Source organism: Sciurus carolinensis, chromosome 8 (genome assembly GCF_902686445.1).
Source record: "Sciurus carolinensis chromosome 8, mSciCar1.2, whole genome shotgun sequence".
NCBI classification, from domain to species: domain Eukaryota; kingdom Metazoa; phylum Chordata; class Mammalia; order Rodentia; family Sciuridae; genus Sciurus; species Sciurus carolinensis.
This window is the reverse complement of record NC_062220.1, coordinates 95,569,353-95,595,325: the sequence shown is the minus strand read 5'-3', so window position 1 is coordinate 95,595,325 and position 25,973 is coordinate 95,569,353. Positions and strand designations below refer to the sequence as shown.

Genomic DNA, 25,973 nt, shown 5'->3' with positions numbered 1-25,973 from the left:
ATAACAAAGCATTTTTGAGTACTTATTATCATAATCTATATATGAAATGCAGATTTCCTACTTGGAAAAAAGTCTATTTCCCAAGGAATTCAAGGTGATAAACTTGGATCAACTATTATAGGTCAATGTTATTATATCCATTTGAAATAGCCATTGGAATGCTGTATATCCATTTGAAAATTTTGGCTAATGGTATACCTTTAAACAATTTTAAAAGATAAAGTTCTCATTCAGCTCTCTACTGCCCCTTTAAGAAATTTGGGCATTTAGAATTTGAGGGACTTTTCAGTTATTTGGGAATTAGTAACTCTGTAAGGACCTCCTTCTTTCTCCTTTTCTAATTTCTGGTGCAAAGTACTGCACCCGATACTGGTCTTCAGTTATAACGAAATGGGAGACTCCAGTAGATCTCTGAACAAGAGATGGGGCATCGGGTCAACCTTGACATGGATACTGTCATTGCTATTATGGGTAAATCTCCTGCTCTCCATGGGGGCTGCTTACAGGTGACAGTGAAGGGAAATGGGCTGGGAGGGAGAGGCTGTTTCTGGGGGGCCTGTTGAGATAAGTCCTTCTACTCTCATTATCTGTATGGATTCCCTACCTCTTCTCTGCAATCTAATCCTCTCCTAATCCACAGGGTGTCCTTCAGTTATTTGCATCCACTTTCTGTTCAGGAGAGATAGCTCATCACTGGGGTCAAATGCTCCATATTAGGCTGTTTTCTGTGACTGAGGAAATACCTGAGACTAGATAACTTACAAAGAAAAGGGGTTTGTTTAACTCACAATTCTGGAGCTTCAAGGGCATGGTATTGGCAATCATCTCAGCTCTGGTGAGGACCTCACGGTAGAAGCCGTGGAGGATAGAGCCTGTGAGAGGGAGAGATCACATGGTGGGACAGAAAGCCAGGGCATGAGTAGGGAGGGGCCAGTAAATAATGACCTTTCACTAAGTTTCACCTCTTAAAGTTCCTACCACTTCTTAACATGTCCACATAGGGAATCAAGCTTCCAGCACACGGACCCTTGGGGGTCAAACTGCATCCAAATCACAGCAGACCTCATCTTCCCTTTTCTCCAAAGTATAATAGAATTGCAAAGGAGGAGGAAGGGAGTACCTGAGAAGGAGAATATGAGATGGCAGAGTACTTAAACCACTGCAATTGTGAGTTAAATAACTACAACAGATGTTCAGTTATTTTTAATAAGAAAAAAATTATTTTTCTTATTTCCTGCCCCATGAAAAGTAGGTATAGTAAACCTTGCCTGAGAAGGAGAATGTGAAGATGGCAGAGTACTTAAACCACTGCAATTTTGAATTAACCACAATTGATGTTCAGTTATTTCTATTAAGAAAAAAATGTTTTTCTTATTTCCTGTCCCAACTGAAAAGTAGGTATAGAAACCTTGTCTTAATGTGGATGACTGAGACACATAAACTACACATCATCCAGAGTTCACCTCTGCCTGTCTCTCCTGCATGCAGAAGCCAAACACAGATGCTTTATGAAGGAGGACTCCAGTCCTAGGCGTAGCTGTTCATTTGGCTTCTCTGATTATTTTGTTAAGTTTGCACAGTATGTAGCCGATGCTGTGAAACACATGTTGTTGAAAATTGGATTTGCAAGCAGCATATCCTGCTGCAAGATTTTCAGTAGCCTGGAAAGGTGATTTGGGTGTCCGGACAACACTTCAGAATGTATGTGTGGTTGGTTGTTATTCGGAGCCCTGACAGAGTGGGCCCAGCATGCTGTATGCATTTTTCTGATTGCCAATTGTCACTTCCAGATAATAATTTTACTTACAAAGTAAACATTCTACCATAACTTTCCCTCCTCTCTGCCACACTGTTGTTCGCTTTCTGCTGCTTTAATATCCTGGTGCTCTTGCCCTGCTTTTCCCTGAAATCAAAATGGCAAGCACTGGGTCCCACTGTGAAGTGAATGGACAGTGCATCTTAGGTGGAGTCTCTGTAGTTGGAAACCTGCTCTTGAGATGCCCACTCTCCAGTATGCATATGGTCTTGTGCTTTTGACCCCTGTGTCTATTTCTCATGGATATGTTATTTGTTGTGCGGTTGTGGTTTCCTTTTTGAACACTCTTCCCTCTGTTTTTGCCCTTGCTCTCCGTGAGGCTCAAAATGCCCAGCAACTCCATGAACGAATCCAGTCGTCAAGTATGGACGCCAAACTGGAGGCCCTGAAGGACCTGGCCAGCCTCTCCCGGGATGTCACGTTTGCCCAGGAGTTTATAAACCTGGATGGCATCTCTCTCCTCACCCAGATGGTTGAAAGCGGCACTGAGTAAGCATCCTTTATCCAGACTCTGTCCTATTGTTCTAGCATTTTGGATGTTTGTTAAATTCCTGTGTTTGCAGTTTCTACTTTTAAAGATCAGAACTTTCTAGAGTCAGGGGAAAGGGCTTTTAAGATAGTAGCTAGGAGTTAGGCACTATGATGTGTGCCTATAATTTCCAGAGACTTAGGAAGAGAAGGCAGGAGGAGTGCAAGATTGAGGTTGGCCTCAAAACTTAGTGAGACCCAGTCTCAAAAAGAAGAAAAATAAACAAACAAACAAACAAAAGTTGAAGATGTAGCTCAGTGGTAAAGTGCTCCTGGACTAAATCCCCAGTAACACACACACACACACACACACACACACACACAACACACACACTCTCTCTCTCTCTCTCTCTCTCTCTCTCTCTCTCATTCACACACACATACTGTCACACATCCATGAAAATAGCTAGTGAATTTGTAATTTCAGTAGCTCTATGTCCTCTTCTCACCAACTAGCCAGTATCTGAGGCTTAGCAAAAATCCATAAATGCCTGAAGTTTCATATTTTGGAGGAAAAAAATATTAGATCATTACATCTGTGGTCCTTAACAACATTAAAATTATAAATTTACAGAATATTAATCTCTTACATCTCTTGCCTTTCAGGAAACTTCCTTTCCCTAACTCCATCCACTAATGTTGCAAAGTATTGAAAAAGGGCAGCATACCACTCTGGAGTTATTTTTTTAATTAACATTTGAATGGTCAAATACATGTCATTAATTATTTAAAATTAAATGCGATAAGTATTTATTGAGTGTCTACTGTATGTGAAAAAATGGGGAGTAGGAAAGTTTTTAAAAGATGTGAACCTTGCTTTCCAAAAAAGGATGGACACTATGATACAGACAGAACTCCATTAGATATAGTTCCTGTTGAGGGGTAGGAGGCTAGAGGCTGCAGCAGTTCTATTTCCCAGGGTCTCTAAGAGGATACACTGGTGAACTGGGCTGTGCAGGAGCACCACAGAGATGGACTCCTTTTCTGGTGGGAGAACTCACCTCCTCAGTGAAGGCTTTGATTCTCTGGAAGAATAAGGAGCCAGGAGGGCCCAGCTCTTACATGTATGGGCAGTCACCTCTCCTGTCCACCAAATGCTGAGGGACAATGAACAGGGAGCTGCCCTAGTCACAGGGATGGGTGCTATTGGCATGAGAAATGACTGAATCAGTTATTTGCATATTAATATGCAGAATTGATCATGTGTAGGGTTGGGATGGGCATTTATTAGAAAAAATAAATGCTATCTAGGATTGAGGTTCGATTATGGGTTGTTTACATCTCTCTTCAGTACCTAGTGATATGAAGAATCCACAGATGACTGCACCTGTTGGAGACTTGTTTAACCCCCACATTGGCACTAGTGAAAGATACTTTTCTTTTTATTCAAAAACAGTACGTTTTACAATAGCAGGGATATGGCTCACATAGGGATGATCTTTAGAGTTTGAATGGGGATCTTGCCTTACAGACAAGTAGAAAAAAAATCTCTAGAACTGAATGGGGTGGGGTTGTGGGGTGAGAAAACATCAAATCCAAAAATGCTAATTGCTTGGATGGTCTGGAAAAGGTCAATTTTAGACAGGTACCTTTTTTTTTTTGTGGTGACTAGAAGTCTGCTCTTGAAAGTTTTAGAGTACATCAACTTGGAGTGGGACAGGGAAACTCAAATTCTGGGTGTTTCCAGAATCCAAAGTGGTTGCTCTAAGTTGGAGTTGGAGCTTGGACCAGGCAGGAGGAAGTTCAGTAAGAATGAGTTCAGGGATCCGAGGAACTTGACAGAGGAAAAGGATAAAAAGCGTTCTGTCTGTGACAGAAGCTCCAGGGGAAGCCTAGCATGTCAGCCCTTTCGTCCTCATTTCTAGTGAGCAGGAGGAGTATGAGCTGTGGTTATAAATACCTTCCCTCTCCACTGTGGATTACTGCAGGTGGCTGCCAGCTGTGGTGCTATCCGCCCACCACGACTGGGTGGGACGGTGAGCCCTGGGGGCTTCAGCCTCAGCAACATTTACTAATGTATTAAATTAAAATAGAAAAATGTTACGCCATTTATGGATTCATCTAAGTACCAGTCACTGCTATGTCATGGGCAATGTGCCAACAGGAATGACAACTGTTAGTAGTAGTAAGTGACTCTGCCACAGATGCCTAGGTGTCTAGGGTCCCCATTATTTGTAGTGAACTGTGTAAATACTTCTGAGTTTACAAGAATAGCCAATTACAGTTTTAATAGTAAAGACATGTAAGCAGGGGTCCACGCACATGGAACACAGGACAGTGGTGAGTTCCAGCGCCACCAGAGGCTGGCAGTTGTGTAGTTTGACACCAAAGATGTCATTTCAGTGCTGGGCATTTTTCTTTTTCACATTCTCATTACATTAGTCTGCTAAGGCTGCCATAGCAGTGTCACAGACTGTGACACTAAACCATACACATTTTTTTCTCATTGTTCTGGATCCTGGAAGTTCAAGGTCAAAGGTCCCCAGGGTTCCCTTCTTCTGAGGTCTCTCTTGAAGGCTTTGCAAGAGACTGACTGCCTTCTCCCTGTGTCTTCACATGGGCTCTCCTGAGTGCGTGTGCACCACGGGCTCTGTGTGTACAAATTTTCTCCTCTTGTAGGGATACCAATTGAATTTGATTAGGACATACTCCAAAGCCCTCATTTGAATTTAATCACCTCTTTAAATGCCCCATCTCCACATACTTTTCATCAGCCCTGTTGTTTTACCTTATAACTCGTCTCAACCTATAGAGCTGCCCCAAAGCTCACCATCCCCAAGACCCAGGATGGTAGAGAGCAGATCTGACTCAGGTTTTCATGTGGCACATGTACAGCGTGGGAGAACATCAATGCTGAATTTTCTTTATGTTAAACATGCCATTAAGAGTATCCTGAGCATTGACATTTTAACTATTTAAAATCAGTAAACCATTGCAATTTCTTATATCCATCCACATTTCAGACAGGTAAACAGAGCACAACCCCAGATCTTGGATAAAGTCTCTTTTGCATTTTTCTCTCACACTTTCTCATCACACTCTTGTTTGTGGAAAGCAATGACATCTCTCTGGATCACCTTTGGTGTCCTCCCACTGTTTTATCTAAGTTCAAAATTATGCTACTTTTGACGGATGGATCCTTGGGCCTCTTCTTCCTTCTGCCAGTGCTGCATCTCATTCTAAGGGGTGGCTCATTTTTCTGATCTCTTAATCAGATTAAAAAGAAAAGAGAAAGATATTTTTCTTATAAGGAAACCTGGTTTCTCAATCGAGTTCACAGCAACGCCTTAATTAATTAGTAGGAAACCTTTGGAATAGAAAGCATCGGAATTTACTAGATTCTGCAGTTGGGAAGGCAGTTAGTCATGACTCCTGGGCAGAGGTCAGCTCCGGAAGGTGGAGACTTCATGAGCTAGACCTGTGGAAATTTTTAGGAAACACTGAAGAAATGTAGCTGGAATTTTTTCCCTTACTTTTAATAATAATGAGATTCAGAGATTTCTCACCTGCTTGTCATGACCTAAGGCTATGCTTTCAAAGTCTCTCTTCCGCTGGCATCAAGAGAAGCCATGGGGCTAAATCAGCCACCAAGGAGCAACAGGGAAGTGTCATTTTGGCAGAGCAGAGTACTTATAGCCTGAATTTAATTTTTCCATCCTTGTGGAATTTGAAAATCCCATCCCTCATATCTGATTGAAACATAGGTGTGGAAATAAAGTGGGGGAAGCATGTTCAACGGAATCAAGGTGAGGAATATGAAGGAATACACAGAGCTTCAAAAAAAAGATGGCTATCAAAAAATTCTCAGAAATGAGGTATTTGATTCGAAAAAAAAATTTTTTTTTTAAACCTGCAACTTAAAGTTCTGGTCTGTTCTTTGGGTTTCAAGATAGCATGGTGTTCTTTGTGCCTCCATGCACAGAGATCACTGGGCAGTTTACTCTGTGCCCTTCCCTATTAAATGGCCAGTCATCACTGGGGGCAGAGAACAGTGGAACGTGTCCAAGAACGAAAGGGCAGGGCACTTGCAGTTTCCTTCCCACTTGGCAATGTGATGGGGAAGATGATGCTGCTGGGTATGAGTAAGCTCTAGCACCACCCTGGGCAGTGAGGCCCCGAGCAAGGAAGTTGAAATCCACATTTTTCCAAAGAACAGAGACAGTCTTTAAAAATTAACTTTCATTCCTTAACACAAAATCAGATTTATTGTTAAAAATATGTAAATAAACAGAAGGAAAATAATAAAAAATAATCTGTCATTTATTCTTCCACAGACAAGCACTTTTAATATCTCGGTGTATATCCCTTATGTAATATTCTTTAAAATATGCACATAGGCACAGAATTTATAAAAGTAGTTATAATATTCATATTCCTTATAACCTATCTGCTTTTTATATCTAACAATATTTTCATATCATTAAATATTATTCTTTCCAATATCATCACCTACATGTTATTTCATTTTACAGTTTTTTTGAGGTACAGTTGATGCATAATATAATTGGAGGTAGTATAGTTAACCATTCCCCTCTTGTACGATCTTTATATCATTTTCAGGTTGCTTTCTGAACATCCTTAAGTCAACTTTCCTTTTCACAAAATTCGTGTGACTATTTAAATTGTTTTATTGTGTTCAAATTCTTAACTCAGAGGATATCTGCATTTTAAAGCTATTTTAAAATCAGAACAGCCTGGGAGCTTGCCAGAATGTTCTAATTTATATTTATCATTTGTGTAAGACTATCTCCATTTCTAATACCTGATCAATACTGGACTGGAATTCCCATAGATTTTCTAGTTTTTCTAGGAGAAATAGCAGTGAGGTGTTTGAGGAGTTCCCACTCATCTAGAGAACATGTAAGTGCTAATTTATTTGTTTGAGGTCATTTCTCCAAAGTTTGGCTGTATCAGGAATAGTGTCGAAGAGTCTCATAATTACCTTAGTGGTATGGAAAATTCATAAGTAATTGTCTTCAAAATGAACAAAAGTAATTGTACAAATAATTAGCCCCCTATCCACTCTGTCATGTTTATATTTTAGAGGAAGAAACCTGGCTGATGCTATATACAGGTATATTGTATGTATGTATTTAAAAGATTGTTGTCATTACAACACAAGAACAGTGTCATATTAAACATTCATAATTCAAATTCTCTTTACCTGAACCAGAGCTGTTTTCATTTTTCAGGTATTGTGAAACTTGAGGTAGGAGGACTTCAGTTACACACACTGCACGTTTCTGTAGTTTTGTTGCTGAGCACCCACGCTTGAGAATAGGTTTGTAGGTTTTATTTGTTGAGCAAAGTGTATGTTCTTGGAGTGCTGAGCAGTATTCCTGATACTGGGCTAGGCTTGTGAGGGGTGCAGAAAGGTATGTGGGAAGAATAAAAAGATGCATGTGACAGTTTTGATTATATGAACCTTTCCTGTAATTTTTGTCTTCATCCAAAAGGTGAATTTCTTTTTTGAAAGAAACTTAAATGCCACAGTCAGATTGTCAGCTTCAACTTATATCATGGCTTCTGAGAACCTGGTGTATTGTTAAGCCCAGGCTGTTCAGGAAGACCCAGGCCAGGCCAAATGGATCAGTCAGCTCACTGCCTAAACAGCTCACCCCAGCTCACACCATGAAAGTTTCACCTCCTCAGAGACCACAGGGAGTAGCAAATAAGCTCTCAGACTGCTCAGTGTGATCTCGACAGTCAACCCTGGCTGGAAGGACTGCCTGGTCTTCCCAGCTCCCTCTGCCTGTTTTTTTTCTGTAGCTTCTCGCTGCATATCTAAGGGAGTCCCAACTGGAACTCCCTTTTGGGGCCCTGCCAAGAATTTGCATCACAAAGGCCTAGGAGGCCAACTTCAGCAGAAAATTCCTTAAACAGGATCTTCCCCCTCCTCACCCGCCTCTGCTTTCTCTGTGTCTTTGTCCATCTCACTCACTGGTAATGGAAATGAGAAGGGGTCATAAGGCCAGTTTCAAGAGGAGATTATCTTCTGCTAGTGCAAAGAATACCATTCCTTGGACTGGAGCGAGAGGTTTCTGGCCACTGTGAAACCTTAGCTTTCCAGGAACCATTTCTCTTCTTACATTTCTTTCTTTCTTTTTTTTTTTTAAATGGATATACTGGATGGAGAGAGTATCCCAGTTAGAACAACAGACACACATCACAACAAAAAATGGTTCCCTTCTGCATAATCTGAAGCCAAAGTGAGGATACACAAACTGAGATGTGAAGAATATTGACTCAGCCCTGGTGGATTTCTGCACTCTGGTCAGGGAGAACTCTCCAGGGCTGAACCACTAGTTGAGGTGGAATGCATGAAAAAACCTGAAGATACTTGGGTCCCAAGCTAGAAAATCATTTTGAAACTTTGCAATGACTGCTCAATATAACTCATGCTCATGCATGTGCACATGTATGCACAGACTTTATTTCAAAATAGTTTCAAACTTACAGAAAAGTTTCAAGAATACAGAACTCCCTTTGTCCTTCACCTAGAGAGACCCCACTCAGGCTTTTCTTGTTGTCACAATTGCACCTTTTAATACAAAGGATATAACTTCAGGTAGTACCTTCTACCCTGTTGTCCTGTCTCCTGCAATTTGGATCTGTTCCGTAGTCATTCATTCCTTTTCTTGCATAACTTTGATTTTTTTTTTAACATTATAGGTTAGCAATCTGGTAGCCCGTCCTCCAATTGGGTTTGTTAAAAGATCGTTATCCATTAATTGGATAATAATCATTTTCGGGGAAGGGTAAAACTATGACTTTCTTACAGATGTACAAATGAACATGTGTTAAAAGAATTTATTTTACCCATATGATATGAGGGGACCTGCAGATGGTATAATCGTTTCAAAGGGAAAAGTCAAAAGAGAACAAATTTATATGGAGCAAAGGAATGTTGAGATGAATTGCAAATGGAGACCAAACTGGTTTTCCACCAGCAGGGAGGAAGCCAATTAAATCACTACCAGACAGGATGAAAATATATATCCATTAGTTACCTACAGCTTGCAAGAGTTGTAAAATAGCTCAAAGGCAGCACAGAGCTAGAATCTGATAACCCAGAAGGGTGTGTTATAGACTGCACAGTTTTCCATTAAACCCCACATTTTTTTTGGCAGGTTTGTCTAATGTTTTCTCATGATCAGGTCTATATTATATGTCCTTGATTGGAATTTCACTGACACTTATGATTTTGCTTCTGTTTTTTATTGTATCCTGTTATTGGCCCAAGATGCCTCTTTGTCTTAGTCATGTTCACTTTGGCCACTTGATTAAGAACATCTTCCAGTTTGTCTTCATTGCAGCCTTCACCACCAACCTTTACAATCATGTCATGAATAATTTGTAGGGAGATACTTTGAAACCATATAAAATCCAATTCCTCATCCCAATTTCACCCACCAGTTTTGACACTAATTTGCTTATCTAAATTACTTATTAGTATGATAATTTCCAAAGGAGGTTTTTCTGATGTTATCATTCTTTCTACATTTATTAGTTGCCTTTCCTCTGTTGGAAGAGACTTATGTTCTCCTATGTTTTCATTCATTTGTATATTGATTTCCAGTGGTGTTCTAGCTGCTGGCTTGTACCACTTCCTTTAGCCACTTTTACACACAACTCTTCCCAGCTCCCTGCTCACCGATGTCATGGTGGTACTTTAAATTGGCCGTGGGGAGAGTAGTGACACCGTGGACATTGGAAAGTGGTACAAATCAGATTTCTGTGATTTTTTTCCCAGGACTTTTGTTCTGAAACTTTATCAACATATTACTTGATAGTAAGTGGACTCATTTGTTCCTGTTTTATTCAGTGGCTATCATCTATCAGTACTATGATTTATTGGGATCCTCATCTTGTCTCAGACATGGCTGGCAGGAGCTTGTTCAAGCTGGTTTCTTATGTCCTTTTGACCATTTTCCCATCATTTCTTGAGCATTTCTTTGCCTTCTGCCTCAATCAGATGTTCCCAGCATATGTAGATCTTTCCTTGTCTCAGCCCTGGCATGAGCCATTTCTCCAAGGACTCCTGGTTCCTTTTAGTGGAAGCTTATGTTTGGCCTTTGCAAATGTCCCCAGCTTCTGCTCAGACTAGCTGCCCCCTGGCTACCTATTTCTTTCGCTCTGCCAATAGCTTTTTGATGAAGGAAGAAAAACAATAAATATTTTAAAAACAAAAACAGGGAAAGGAAAGGAAGAGAGGAAATGAGGAAAAGTTACTTATGAACATTTTTTCATAGTTTTACAAAACACTAGATTTTAGCCTTCATGCAGCTATTTGGGTTGTTGAAGGAGTTACATTTTATGTGATTGAGAATGCTAAATCTTCAGAACAAAATCATGCCCCAAATGTTATTTTGAGTACCTACTCTGTGTGTGCCTGATGTTATGCCGTTATGGTATAGAGCCCTGGCCTGCAGGGAGTCAGGGCAGTGAGATGTCCTATGGCCTGTGGTTTATAGACACTGGCGCCCCCTACAGTCTAAATGAGGGAAATGAGAGGTCAGGGAGGCTCCTCACAGGAGCCTAGGGTGAGGTGAGTTTGGGCATAGGAGGTTACTAGTTGGAGTAATAGAAGGATCCTTAATACAGATAGACAGCAGACTTAAAACTGGACTTTTGGCAGAAGTGAGGAGTGGAAAGTGGCTTGACCAGAATAGAATCGTTTGTTTCCTGATTTGTTGAGCCTTGGGGACCCTCAGTATTTTTCATTTCTTGGTTTGTTTTTTAAGCACCTCGTCTCTTTTTGAAGCCAGGTTTGCCTATTGCAGGCCCCTTACTGGAGTTTTGATCTTGGTGTCGGACACAATTTCTCATCACAGAAAGTGCAGTGTCTTCCCTCAGAAAAAGCACAAATTTTGAAGAAAAAGTACAATTAGTGGGCATTTTGCCAAAGAAGGATAATAAATTATTTATTCATAGTCCAGTACTTTTGTGCTGAACTTTTTTCATTGCAAATGTATGCATTCTTATCGCTAGAGAGTCCCCCCACTTTGGAACATAAACCCATTCTGATCTAAAGAGAGTGATCTTGATACCTTTAGCAATACATCAATGCAGTGAGTTTTGAGAGTAGTTTCATCCTGATCTTTTGATTGCCTCTTATCATTAAAGAATACCAATTTGTTACTTTGAATGATGTTTTAAAATGGATACAGTGGCTTTACTTGGTGGCAGATTCTCTGTCCTATATCTAATCCTTACTTTTCTTTCTTTCTTTGTTTTTGCAGTACTAAGGTTAGAGTCCATGGGTATTCTACTATTGAGCCAAATCCCTAGCCCTTTTAATTTTGGGTCTAACTTGCTGAGGCTGCCCTAGAACGTGCCATCCTTCTGCCTCAGCCTTTGGAGTCTCTGGAATTACAAGCATGCACCACCAAGCCCAGCTAATCCTGAGTTTTCTTTGAGATATATTCTTTGTGTAAAAATCATGACTTTCAAACATGCTCCTCACATGGCTGTTTTTAAATTTTGCAGACGATACCAGAAATTGCAGAAGATTATGAAGCCCTGGTAAGAATATATGATCAATTCATATGGATGATTTAATACTTCCTTTTCCTCTGTATAATTAAGCCCTGTCCCCTAACTTCATAACTATGCAGCTAGAGATTTTGAGTAAGTGATTTTTTTTTCTTTCTGTTTGATGTTCTTATAAACAAGTTCTTTAAAAATTTATTTTCCTTCCCTTTTGCCTTTATAGTAGAAAGAGCATTTTATGTTTGTAACCACTAAATGATCACATCAGGATTGCTGCCCTTCTCCTGAAGCAATACTAGGCATAATTTTATGCATTACTTTAAACAAAACTTTCTTTTTTGTGGCCTATGTGATGTTCAAAGTTAAAAGTCTTTGATTTTCTTCAATAGCTCAGAAAGAAAAAAAAATCCACATTTAAAAAAATATTCAGGACTGATCTGTGGAATGAAAATTATTTACTCTGGGTTTGAGAAAGTGCTCAATCACCTATGTATTAAGTGAATTGCCTGCAAATTGTGTCTGGAGATCTGAGTCTTCCCCCTTGAGTGACTTTTTTACCCTTTAATCAGGGTGAGTCCAAATATGATCTAACAAACTCCCTTAAGTAGGCTGAATAAATTTCCCTGGCACCCAGGTGTTATGCAGATAATTTCATCCTGAGAAGGAAGACTGAACAGCACCTCAAAATGTGGACCTCATTTCTCAAGCCTTCAGACAAAATGCTTATCACCGTTAGTGTACTCTAGTATGGTACTGAGCTCAGGGGGTTCACCTTCCCCAACTCCTCCCACATAGAAAGAGGATTAGTTACAGGAACTCTTGTGTTTATTAAATTCTACCAAAGTAGAAAGCATCTGGGATAAAGCTTAAATTTTATTTTGACATACATTTTTAATATAGTAGAAGCACTTAATGGTAAAGGCAGCAGAAACCACTTTTATGAGAGTTTAACCTGGGCATAATCCCAATGTTACACTCATTGCTTCTTACCCACCCTTATATCCACCACACAAGATTAGTATGACTATCATCTTTTCCTTAATGCAGTAGTTAAAATCAGATGGTGGAGGTAGGATGGAAACCTTTTTTTCTCCATCAGCATCATATAATTCGCTAATGTAGAGGAATTTGGGGATCTAAAACCAAAATAATTTCTTAAAAATTTGCCAGCCAATAGTTTTAGTCTGTTCTATGTCGGGATGCCGAACAGTTTGTGATCCATGATACCCATTTATCAATCATGGACAGAAATCAATTATCAGAGCCCTAGTTCTGCTCAATGACAGAGTAGTATAATCAGATTAACACAAATACAGATAGTACCTTATAGATATTGTGAACAGAACATCTTAAAATGACCATCTGAAGGCACTGGATAGCAAGGCAGAAAGTAGATGGAAGCCCAGATCACCTGCTCATCCATGTAGTGTGGCGTGGCAGAAAGCCCTGGCATTACTAAATTACTAGTTTTGAACTGTAAGAGTAGCTTGATCAGTAGGGAGAATCCATGAAAGAAAGAAAGCTCAGATTGTATAAAACCCAACATCTACATATAAATTCTGTTGAAATCTATTACTGATCATGGCAACATGAATGCATATGTGTTTGTGGAAACCCAGAGGAGCTGGTAAAATGAATGATCTGAAAACTTGAAGAATTGAACAGAGATGTGAGCTGTCACTCACTGCACAATTTGGAGTTTGAGTAACCTTTTGCTAGAACAAAAATCAACACTCTTTTTAGAGGAACAAAGCTGAATTCTGAGCCTTGACAATGTTTTATCCACAATATTCAGTATACAATAAAAAATTTACTGTATATACAAAAATAGGAAAGGATGACTCATAGTTAAAAAAAAAAAAAAGCAGGTGATAGAAACTGATTGTAAGAACTCCAATGTCAGATGTTGGAATTAGCAGATGAAAATTTTAAAACGACTTTTAAAAATACCTTAAAATACCAAAGAAAAATGTCTATATAATGAATGCACAGTTGAGGAACCTTAACAGAAAAATGGAAAACATAAAAAATAACTAAATGTAAATTTTAAACTGGAAAGTGGAAGAGTTAAAATGAAAAATTCATTGTATAAGGATTGAAGATGACAGAAAAAGAGCCAGTAACATCGAAGATAAATTAGTATATATTACCCAATCTGAGAAAATAGATAAAATGAATAGTAAGTACTTGACCTACGAGATAATAAGAAGTGACTTAAAATACAATTAATTGGAATCCCCACAGGAGAGGAAGGAAATTATTTGAGGAAATAATTATACAAAAACAGTTTAATTTGTTAACATACATATGTTAACATCCATAAAGATCTAAGGAACTCTGTGAACTCCCAAGAGGGATAAACACAGAACAAACTGTACCTAGGAAAATAATAGTCAAACTTGTGAATTCCAAAGATAAAATGAAAGCAGTCAGAGAAAAGCAATTTATTAATGAAAATAACAAACACAAGAATGAAGGCTGACTGTCTACTAGAAATAACGGGGGCCAGAAGGACCTCTTAAATATGCTGAAAGAAGAAAAAGAGCTTGTCATTCCAGAATTCTATAACTACAAAAACTCTCTGGAAATAATGGTGAACTAAAAACATGTTGAGATGAAGGCAAATGAAGACAGTTCATCGTCAGCAGATATATATTGCAAGAAATATGAAGTGAGTCTTTCAGGCTGAATAGACTTGGCCCTACATAGAAATCAGGTTCTATAGCAGTATGAAGAAACCTGAAAACTGTAGAGGAGTGGATAAGTATAAAAGACAAAATATACTTTTCTTTCTTTTGTTCAGACTTCTTTAAAAGTCATATAACTATATAAAGCTAAAATTACAGTGTTGTTTTATAGGGTTTATAATATGTGGAGATGTGAAATATATGGCAAGAGGAACACAAAGGATGTGGATATAAAAGAAACTATACCATCGTAGTTTTAAAATATTTAATTAACCCCAAAGAAGGTAGGAAAGGAGAACTGGAGAACACAACATAATTGGGAAAAAAAGAAAAAAAATTAACAAATTGAACCAGGCCCAGTGGTACACACCTGTAATCCCAGTGGCTCTGGAGGCTGAGCGAGGAGGATTATGAGTTCAAGAACTTTGGATTGTGTAGAGGGAAATGGGGCGGGAGGGCAGGGAGAAGGAAAGTTAGTGAACTGAGACAGACATCATTACCCTATGTACATGTATGATTACATGAATGGTGTGAATCTACATTGTGTACTACCATAGAAATGAAAAGTTGTACCTCATTAGTGTACAATGAATCAAAATGCAGTCTGAAAAAAAAAAAAAAAAAAAAAAAAAAAAAAAAAAAAACCTCAGCCACAGTGAGGCACTAAGCAACTCAGTGAGACACTGTCTCTAAAAATAAAATACAAAATAGGGCTGGGGATGTGGCTCAGTGGTTGAGTGCCCCTGAGTTCAATCCCTGGTGTCAAAAAATAAATAAATAAATAAATAAAAAAACCCAAAAAACAAATTAACGAACTTAAATGTAATCATATCAGTACATCAAGCATAAGTGAACTAAGCACTTTAGTTAAAAGGCTTAGATTGTCTGATTAAAAAAAAATCACAAAAAAACAAAACGCATGACCTCAGCTCTATGCTGTTTATAAAAGACACATGGACACATATGACTTGAAAATAAAAGCATGGAAAAGTATATCATGCAGATGCTTATAACAATAAAATAAGATCTGAAGATAATGTTATCAGATAAAGAGGTATGAATAATAAAAAATGGTCAATTCATTAGGAAAACAAAAATGTTAAATGTGTGTGCACCTAATAATAAGGGTAAAATACACAAAGCAGAAACTGACAGAGAGGAAAATGGACAAAACCATCATTTTAGTTGAATATTTTAAACCACTGTCTCCTAACTGATAGGAAATCTAGGCAAAATCAGTAAGAGTGTAGATGATCTGATTAATACTGCTGAAGGTCTTAATTGGCATTAATAGAGCATCACACCCAACAATAGCAGAATACATATTCTTTTGAAGGCCCTGGGAAAGAGATCATATGCTTGACCATAGAAAGTCTTAAGAATTTACAAATGATTCAAACTATACAAGTTATGTTCTTTGATCACAAGCAAATTAGATTATGGGTCAGTAACAATTATATAGCTGGAAATTTCTGTACATTTGGAGTTAGAAGATATTCTTATTGCCTGAGAGTCAAGGAACAACCTAGTTGAAATTACCAAATATTTTTAACTGGATGATGTTGAAAATAAAACATACAGCAAAATTTGTGATGAATCTAAATCAGCAGTTTGAAGGAAATTTCTAGGCTTAAATGCTTATATTGGAGAAGAATAAAGATTTTAAAAAATCAATGATCTAAGTTTCTGGTTAGGAAGCCAGGGAAAGAATGTGCACTTAGTAAGTAGAAAAGAGAGAATAAAAATAGATGCAATCAGTGAAACAGAAAAGAAACAAATAGTAGAGGAAATTAAAGCCAAAAATAAGTTAGTTTTGAATTTTTTTTTTTTAAGGGAAAAAAGAAATCCAGATATCAACAGTAGGAATAAGAGAGGTGTATCACTACAGATCCTACTGACATTAGCAGCAAAGTAAAGGATATTGCGAATAACTTATGCCAGTAAATTTTAATTTTTAGATGAAATGGACAAATGTTTTGGGGAACAGAAGTTACCAAATATATTAATTATGGAAACAGATGCTTTGAACTCTCTTCATGAAAGAACTTGTTCCTTGGTCATGAGGAAAGAAGATGAATGGCAGTACAAGATCGATGGCAGTTTTTAAGTCAAGGCTGAACTCTTATCAGGCAGTTCCCAGTCAGTCAGCATGGTGGGGTTCCAGGGCCTGATCATTTCTGCTCACTGCGGGACTCCTACAACAGGAAGTGATGTTCTGGAGTTCCCCATTAGTTAACAGACTTTACCAGATCTGTATCCACTTCCCTTCCCTGTTCCTCTCACAGACATCAGATCCGCCTCGTGTTTATACATTTTCATGCCCATTCCTGCTTTCTGCTCCTTTATGTTTCACAGGTGTTACCCAGCCTCCTAGTAAACCTCTTGTTCTCCTAACTCCATCCCAGCCTCTGCTTCTCAGAGGACTACCGCTGACACAACAAAACTGACTCCTGATGAAATAGAAAATCTGAATACCCATAGCTATTAAAGAAGTGGAATTTGTTATCAGAAACCTTCCCTACAATGAAAACTGGTTCTGATGGTGAATTCTATCAGGTATTTGTAGAAGAAATATCAAATCTACACTTATGCTTTCAGAATGTAAAGGAGGGAGGAACCACTTTCCAATCACTTTATGCAGCCAGTATCACTCTGGTACCAAAACTTGACTACATAGGTAATAAAAATTTATAGATCAGTGTCCCAAGTGAATCGAGGCACACAAATCCCCAGCAGCATATTAACAAACATAATCAAGCAGTATATAAAGTAATAAGATGTCACGATCAATAGGATTTATATCAGAATTGATTTAGAAAAGCAATCAATATAATTCAGCTTTTAAAAAATGAAGGAGAAAAATAAAGAGAACAATCCTCTTGTTAGAGAAAAAGCATTTTATAAAATTCAACATCCTTTCATAATAAAGGTTATCAGCAAGCTAGGAATAAATGGAACTTCCTCAACCTGAAAGAGGCCACTTAAGAACATCAAACTTAATTCTGGAAGACTGAAAAATTCTGCCATAAAGATCAGGAATCAGGCAGATATGTTTACTTTCTACACTTCTCTTCAACATTATACTGCAGTTCCTACCCATTGCAATAAGTCAAGAAAGAAATAAGATATATAATAATAATAAAGAAATAAAATATTTCAGAAGAAAGATGTAAACACATCTGTATTCATAAGACATTATAGTGTGCATAGAAAATCCTAAGGAATCTACAAAGAAACTGCTAATTCTAATGGTTGAATTTAACAAGGTCTCAGGATACAACATTACAGTATAAACATCCATGTATTTTCATATATTAACCACTGAAAACTGGAAAATGAAATTAAAAATTTTCCATTTATAAAACATCAAAGATAATTTTGATGATAAAAAATCATCAAATTCTTATGAACAAATTCAACAAGAGATATGCAGTATCTGTCCTCTGAAAAATAAATATATTGTGTAGAGAAATTAAAGACCTAAATATGTGGAGAGATATACCATTTCATGAATTGAAAGATAATGTTTAAGAAAGTAATTCTCCCCAAATGAATCTATAGGTTCAGTGCAACATCAGTCATTTTTGTGTGTGTGAAAAAGAAATTATAAGCTAATCCTAAAGTTTAAGCGGAAATGCGTAGAACCTAGAGTAACCCAAACAGTCTAAAAAACAAAGTTGGAAGCTTTCCTTAACAGATTTCAAGTCTTACTATAATTTAGTTATCAAAGTATGATATCAATATAAGAGAAGAGACAAATCAAAATCAATGGTGTAGAATCCACTTTGATCTTTAAAAAAGGATCCTTGAAAATGTTTGCTGATATAAATCATGCTCTGATCATGATATAAATCATGCTAAGGGGTTATCTAGATGCTTTTATGTGTAAATTTTACCTGTCTTCAGTGGAAAATAATGAAAAACTCAAAGGGCAGGGCAGAACTATAGCCATTAACTGGCAATTAAGGATCTATTTAATATGATTTATTGATAACTTTACAAATTGCCTTTATTTTTACCCTTTTTCCAGTTCTGTATTGGACATGACATCACGTAGAAACATTTGGAAGCACAATTCTCTTATAAAATTAGCAACATAAATTTACATGCTTGTTTTGAGATCGGCTGGATTTGTTGGAGTAGAGATGATCTCCACTAAGTTGATGAGAAACATTTATTTGAATCATTCCAGCACACATGGTGTGTTGGCTGTGACAGTGGCTGTCGACCAGCATGTAAAGTTTGCAGACGGCTTAATTCGTGGCAGTCAGTACTGCAGAATCTTTAGCCTAGCACTTTATCAAAAACAAATAAACCAAAAAAATTAAAAATGTTCCTAATGGGCCATGCGGTTGCTTTATATTTGTAATTTTTTTAAGGCTTGATACTCTGCACTCAGCATTGATTTCAAAGGTAGAGTCTTGGCTGCTGCCTTCCCTCTTTGGAGTCTGAATTACTCCTCTAGGAGTGGAAATAAACACTGGTGTCAGGGTATAATGAGAGCTTTTATAACCACCTCATTTAAAAGAGGTCCTTTTATTTGAAAGGTAATAAAATTTTAGCATGGCATCCTTTCCTTGCAATGGAAGGCTTGAAGTTTAATTTTGAAAAAATTTTCCTTTGTAGAAATATACCATGCTATTCAATCAACCAGTCATAATGAATTCTATATGTCACATATACAATATGAGTATATAGTTTTTTTATAATAAGTATATTATAGGTGTGTTAAATATTTTGTTATATAATATGCATTATCACAATATCCTATTTGTATTTAATATATAATGGATTATACAGTTTATTCTATATATCTACCTACAAATCATATTATTAAATGAACAGAGAAAATGATCCTTCCTGTGAGCACCTTGGTTGGTCTGTGGTGTGAAGAAGCTCTTTTCTCACTTGTCAGTCATTCACACCCAAGGAAAACTGAAAAGCACAGAAAACCCTGTCTGTAGTCTCAGAAAGGCTGCTTCACTTCTTGGAGAGCTATAGAGAGTGCAGTCCTAGGCCCCAAATCAACTTGGAGATTTGGAAACCAAATGGTATTCTTTCTCCTACTCTCCATCATTTTTTCCAAGGTTCTTGCAGACTGTATGAGGCGTCTGTAGACAGAGTTCTGGAGCACTTTAGGAGAGATCAATCATTCCCAGGTGTTACTAGAACCATCTGGATTAGGGTTTCATTGAGTAGGTAGCTAGGGAGCCAAGTCATTTTATCTTCAGATAATAGAGGGAATGTATGTAACTTCTCTTTTGCTTTTAAAGCAGCTAATGAAGACTGCAAGACTAATGTCATCTGCATTCAGTCTCAGGTTGCCGTCTGTGACTGTGAAAAGGAGCTTGATTCCAACAGTGTGTGTATTCCTCTGCCACGGACTGTTCCATGGCTGGTTCTGTTGTTGCCATTATCAAGGCAGAAATTTTTGCACTGGGTGGTGGCCCTGGATGCCATCATCCCATGGCATATTTATAGGAATCTTTTAGTTTTTGAAACCCTTTAACCATTCCAGAGAAAAGCAAATGCCAATTATGGTTATTATATGATGACTATTTTTCTGTTTTGAAGTAGATAAATAAAACGTTTGCTAATATTACTACTAATAATATTACATGTTATTATGTCATAAATTTTTAAAGTAATACAAATGCTTACCTAGTCTATTAATAAAACTTACTAATTGCATTTATTACTTGGCTCTTATTTTCCTGAAACAGTTACCTTCTTTTGCAATCTGAGACGTGGATCTTCTTGTGACTCACTGTCTGTAAGGAGAGTTACTCTGGAAAATTTATTTAACCTTTCTTGCTACCCTGTTAAACTCATTTTCCTCCCATCTTTCTAGTTTTATGTTCTCTCCTTTCAGTAAGTTGTTTTTCTACATTGGATTTTCTTTTTGGCCTCTGATGCCACCTAGGGGCACCTGTAGGATTGGTCCTGCCTGCGTACTGCTTTGAAAGGTTAGAGGTGCTTTTTTTTTTTTCCATGTGACCTGAATGGTTTGACTTTTCTTGCATTTTCCTTTCTGGCTCTAAGAACAGAGAATCCTTTACACAATGAAGGCAAAATGAATGATATTACGAACTTCATTCACCTTTTAAAATGCTACCTTTGTATAGTACTAATAGCTAGCACTCACATGCTGCTTGCTATTTGCCACATGCTGTTAAAAGGGATTTAAGTATGTTAGCTCATTTCCTTTCTCCAGCAGTCTCCAAGTTGAATGCCACCACCGCTACCATCATCCTCATCCTTGTTTTTAATGAATGAGGAAACGAAGCATGGAATGGTGGATAACTTGCCCACTTAGAGCTGGAGGGGAACCTCAGCTGCCCTAGGCCAGACACCACCCCCTTGGCCATTTTGGTCTAGTGCATCTCTTCCCCTCTGATCTCAGCAGCCTAGCATCACAGTTCTTCCCTAAGGGCTACTTTCCTCTCTAGAGGTTTCTCATAGCATTACAACTTCTAAGGTGGGGCAGAATTTTAAAGGTTGTTTTTGAGACTGGACTAAGTAGAATAGTAACAAGAAGGGAAATTGAGAAGATGTTTTAAAAGAAATTTGAACCTGTTTTCTATTCTATTAATTGAAAATAGGCAGATTCTACCAAAATTTGTTAGGAGACTTCGTAAGGTAAAAATAATGGCCTATAGATTAAACATATGACTAACCTTTATTTAAAAAAATCAATTATGTAATATAGTGCAAAAATCCTGATTGGCATAGTTTTATGTACTCAGGGGGGTGGGGAGAGAAAATCAATCTTGAGGATTTTGAGTTAATATTTGTGATGGTGATCATTTACGGTAAAGGTGATTATCTGTGAAGGATTCTGAGTATATACGTGTCTGTCAAAATGTCTTTGGAAAGCACTAGAAATTAGAATATTGTCTGGTAAGTGTACAAGATGGAACTATCATAGAAAGATGGTGCTTTTAGCCAGGCATGGTGGTCTACATCTGTGTTCTCAGTGGCTCCAGAGGCTGAGGCAGGGGTGTCACAAGTTCAAAGCCAGCCTCAGCAACTTACTGTGACCCTAAGCAACTTAGTGAGACCCTGTGTCAAAATAAAAAATAAAAAGGGCTGAGATGGAACTGTGGCTATAGCTCAGTGGTAGAGCACTTGCCTAGTACATGTGAGGCACAGGGTTTGATCTTCAGCACCACATAAAAATAAATAAATAAAATAAAGGTATTGTGTCCATCTACAACTTAAAAAATAGTACAAAAACAAAACAAAACAAAACAAAACAAAACAAAACAAAACAAAAAACCCGACTGGGATATAGCTAAGTGGTGGTTAAGTGCCCCTGGGTTCAATCCTTGGTACAAAAAAAAAAAAAAAAAAAGAAAGATGGTGCTTTTATCTGAGCTTCCCTGTTTTAGCTTTCCATCACTATAACAAGTACCTGAGATAATCAACTTATAAACAAAGAAGGTTTATTTTGATCATGGTTTTAGAGGTATCACCCCATGACTGATTGACCCCATTGCTTTGGGAGAGGCAGCACATCATGGCAGAAGCTTGTGGTGGAGCCACAACCTTCATCTCATGGCCAGAAAGTGAAAGAGAAGGAGACTGGGGTCCCACAATCCTCTTCAAGGTGACCTAAAGACTCCCACTAGACCCCACCTCTTAATATTTCCACCACCTTCCAAGAATGCCAAGCTGAGGTCCAAGCCTTTAACACATGGACTTTTTGGGGATGCTAGTCCAAACCATAGCACCTCCTAATCTTTCTCTGGTTTCTAAACATGTTAGACCCTTCCTATAGCTTCTGAATCACAGTAAGCTTAGGTTTAGCAAAACCATCACACCGAGTGGTGATCTCCATAGGTACTCCATAAAACCCACTGGCTAAAGATGGAGTATCAGCCAGTGTAACATCAAAGTGAGCATTTTTAATTCCATGTATACTGTATTTGTGTACACACACAGAGGTAAGTATAGACACTTGGATCCTTTCCAAAGACTGATACTCTTCACAATTTCAGTCTTCCCCCTTCATAGCTGTGGATAATAAAGGAAGCACATTACTCTCTCTTAGATCTTTTATTTACTGAGAAGTTTATCTTTAAGGTGGCATTTATATGATGCATACTTTATTAAGTGCCCTTCAGGCTGCCTTGTGGTTAAATAGCTATTACTCACTACCCAGCTTTTCAGCTGAGAAAACAGGCTCAGAGAGGTTAAGTGAATTTCTCAGTGTGATGCAGCTCTCTGGAGTGAGTCAGCATGCAGCCAGGCCTGTCCAACTCTGAAGCACCAGCTGACTTTGAGCATCTGCCCCTTCCCAACACTGGTATGCGAGGGTTATCTGTGTCCAGCAGCTTAAGCTAGTGGTCTTTGAAAATTCTGCTTTCCTAAGACTTTCTCACTTCTGCATCTTTCCCAGTGCTCAGCTCTGGGCCCATGACTCTGGCCTCTCTGTTTTGCAGCTTTGGAGACATGCTGTCCTTCACTCTGACGGCCTTTGTGGAGCTGATGGACCATGGCATTGTGTCGTGGGATACGTTTTCAGTGGCGTTTATTAAGAAGGTAATGTGAACTGTGCTTCCCTGGACTTACCATTACTTCCTCTTTCACAGATCTTTTTCTCTGAAGATGTTTTATAATTGTTTCTTTTTTTTTTTATGTTAACAGGTGGTTGTGGTATTTTATAGCATTAGGTAGGTGGGAATCAGAGCACCCAAATTCTTTGTGAAAATTACATTTAGTCCTTGTAGACATTATAAGGGATTGCGTATGGGTACCCAGAGTTCAGGGAAGTCAAAGTGCCATGTTGTTAATGACCATATATGTGTCTGCCACTGCCCCAAGCAGGACTCCAAGTTCTCAAAACCTAAATGAGGTTCCTACTATTCTTTAGTGATCCATCCCCGGGGACAAGGAAAGAGACAGGGAAAGGACACCAGTTTCCTGCATTCTTAAGCTTGGACCGGGGATTTAAGAGAAGGAGGCAAGGCATGCCTGGCTCAGTATGTCTTAGATAGAGGGTCCTACTAATTGTATCCCGGGGCAATAAATGTCTCAGACATCAACCAGTTTGACTGGTTCCTCCTTTGACAGGAATCTGACAAAGGGGTGGGCCAAGGTGGACCGGGATTAAGGAGAAAGAGCCGAAGAATCCCTATATTCCCAGCAATTGATACATGATAAAGACACGCCTGCAAATTTCCAAATCTGTTTCCATTCTTCTGACAAAAAATAAGTAGTCCTGACAGGCACCATGGCGCATGCCTGTAATCCCAGTGACTCAGGAGGCAGAGGCAGGAGGATCACAAGTTCAAAGCTAAGCCTCAGCAACTTAGCAAGACCCTGTCTCAAAATGAAAAAATATAAGAGACTGGGGATGTGACTCAGTGATTAAACTCCCATGGGCTCAATCCAAAAAACAAAGCAAAACAAACCTGACCATGTAACTCTTTAAATACAATATTAGAATATGGATGATTATTATTTCTTATCAATTCTGAATATTTGTAAAATAAGTTGATTGGCATTTTGTTCTGTCTGCTGTTGGGTAAGGAATAAAGAGATGTTATGAATTCATAAATTTTATTTTAAAAGTATGGATTCCTGAGAAGGGTTATTTAAAATAATTTCAGTGACTCTGTACAAAAGCTACAAAATCACAGTGAAGTTCAGTAAGGATCACTTGAAGTTTAAACCATTTATTCTGAAATAATGGTGGTCTTAAAGGAAAGTTACAAAAATAGTATAGAATGTGTGGACTAGTAGGAGAACCCTATATTCTCTTCATCCGGTTTTCCCCAATGCTGCCTACATGATAGTACAGTTATATGGTTAGTTGATTTCACCATTTTTTTTTCTTTAAGGATTGGATCCCACATAGAATTTAACTGTTAGATCTAGTGTTCTTCGGTCTGTGTCAGTCCATCAGTGTTTTCCTGTCACGCATGACTTTGACACTCGTTGACAGCACTGGTCAGTTATTTTGTAGAATGTCTAGGTTTGGAGTGTCTCATCTTCCCCTCATGGCTCACCTAAGAAAGGTGATGCATTTTGAACAATAGTCCTACATCAGGATTGGTGTACCCTTCTCCTTGCATTGTCTCAGAGTTATGTCACATCAGTCTTTTGATTACATGGTTGAGGTAGTGCTTCTTGGGGAGAGTTACTGATTTTCTCTTTAAAGTAACTGAGTATTTTGGGAAGATGCTCTTGGAATGGAAGGGCAGAGGAATCCCCTCCTTTGTCCAGTGAGGGTACTGGGAACGGAGGCCCCATGATGAAAGTCTATGTGGAGTTGCAGATTTATTTAAGACAAAATCTTATTGGGAACTCCGAGCCTTCTTGACATAACTCTGGATCTTTTTTCCTTATATAAATCCATGAAGCCAGAGAAGATAACTTAAGGGAGCTGAAAGGAAACATGCATAAAAAGAAAGATGGTCTTTATTTGTCAGTGGTATGAATTCCTAAAAAGAAAAGAAACTATTAGAGGTGAGAAAACCAAAGGAATTCTAATGTGTTATAAGCACATTCCTTGTTTGGTGGCAGAGAAGGGAGACCTTAGATTATGAGAGCAGAAAACAAATTGCTATATCCCATTTTTCTAAGATAAGTTCTAGAGAAGCAAGCCCAACTCTGAAGATATTGGGTTTGGGAGACTTTCATACATACCACAAATTTTTAACACATTTCTGAATTTGCAGCAGGCTTTTCTTTCCTATATTCAAATGGCCTTGCTCATCTCTAATTAGAGTATTTCTTGCTCTAAAATATAACTATAATGTCCTGAATGTGAATGCCTCACTGACTTGAGCTCCTTGGATTCTCCACAGCAGTTGTTTCCAGAACACAGCAGCTGAGTCTTGCTGTTCCTTGGTTAGGAGGCCAGGATGCTGTGACTGGAGGGTCCAGTGAGTTCATAGTGAGTGGGGGCATCCTTGGTTGCATACGCCAGAGCTCTTTCTCCAGGGGTGCAAAAAGTCTTGTCAGGAGCCTTGTTTAAGTAGTACTGTCCCCTCTGTGGCCCTCCCGGGCCTGGTTGGTAAACTTAAGTAATTTCTGCTGCTCTCTGTGCCCCTCACATCTCAGATATTACTTGGTGCCAGCACTTCTCCCATTTTTGTGAATTTCTTGTTCATTTGAATGTCTTTCCCAATAGACCCTGAGCCTAGGAGGGAGAAACATGGCTTTTTTCATGACTTTATCCTCAGGACCTGGTGCAGAGTGAGACCTTCATGCATTTCTATAAAATGAATACTTAGCATTTTCTTAGGAGCTTTAAAAGCATTTAAAAAATAGAACTTAGAAAAAAGAAGCAATATAGTGGTACCATATTTAATATATTTTAAAGGTAAAGTTTTGGTCTTGAGTGAAAAAGAATGACAAAACTGTGTGTCTTTAAATGATGTGAGTAGCAATAAAGACAATAATTTAGTTTTCTGAGTACTTAAGAAAATGGTTTCATTCAT

General features: G+C 38.2%; 1 protein-coding gene across 5 annotated transcripts in view; it reads left to right on the top strand.

Annotated features, from left to right (window-relative positions):
• Elmo1 (engulfment and cell motility 1) overlaps window positions 1-25,973 on the top strand; it is a 565,472-nt gene that overhangs the window by 176,718 nt on the left and 362,781 nt on the right. For all 5 annotated transcript variants that reach the window (XM_047560130.1, XM_047560134.1, XM_047560131.1 and 2 more), the window contains exons 6-8: window positions 2,136-2,305; window positions 11,834-11,869; window positions 22,968-23,067. In XM_047560130.1, the coding sequence (XP_047416086.1) occupies window positions 2,136-2,305; window positions 11,834-11,869; window positions 22,968-23,067 (306 nt within the window). The remainder of the gene's footprint in view (window positions 1-2,135; window positions 2,306-11,833; window positions 11,870-22,967; window positions 23,068-25,973) is intronic.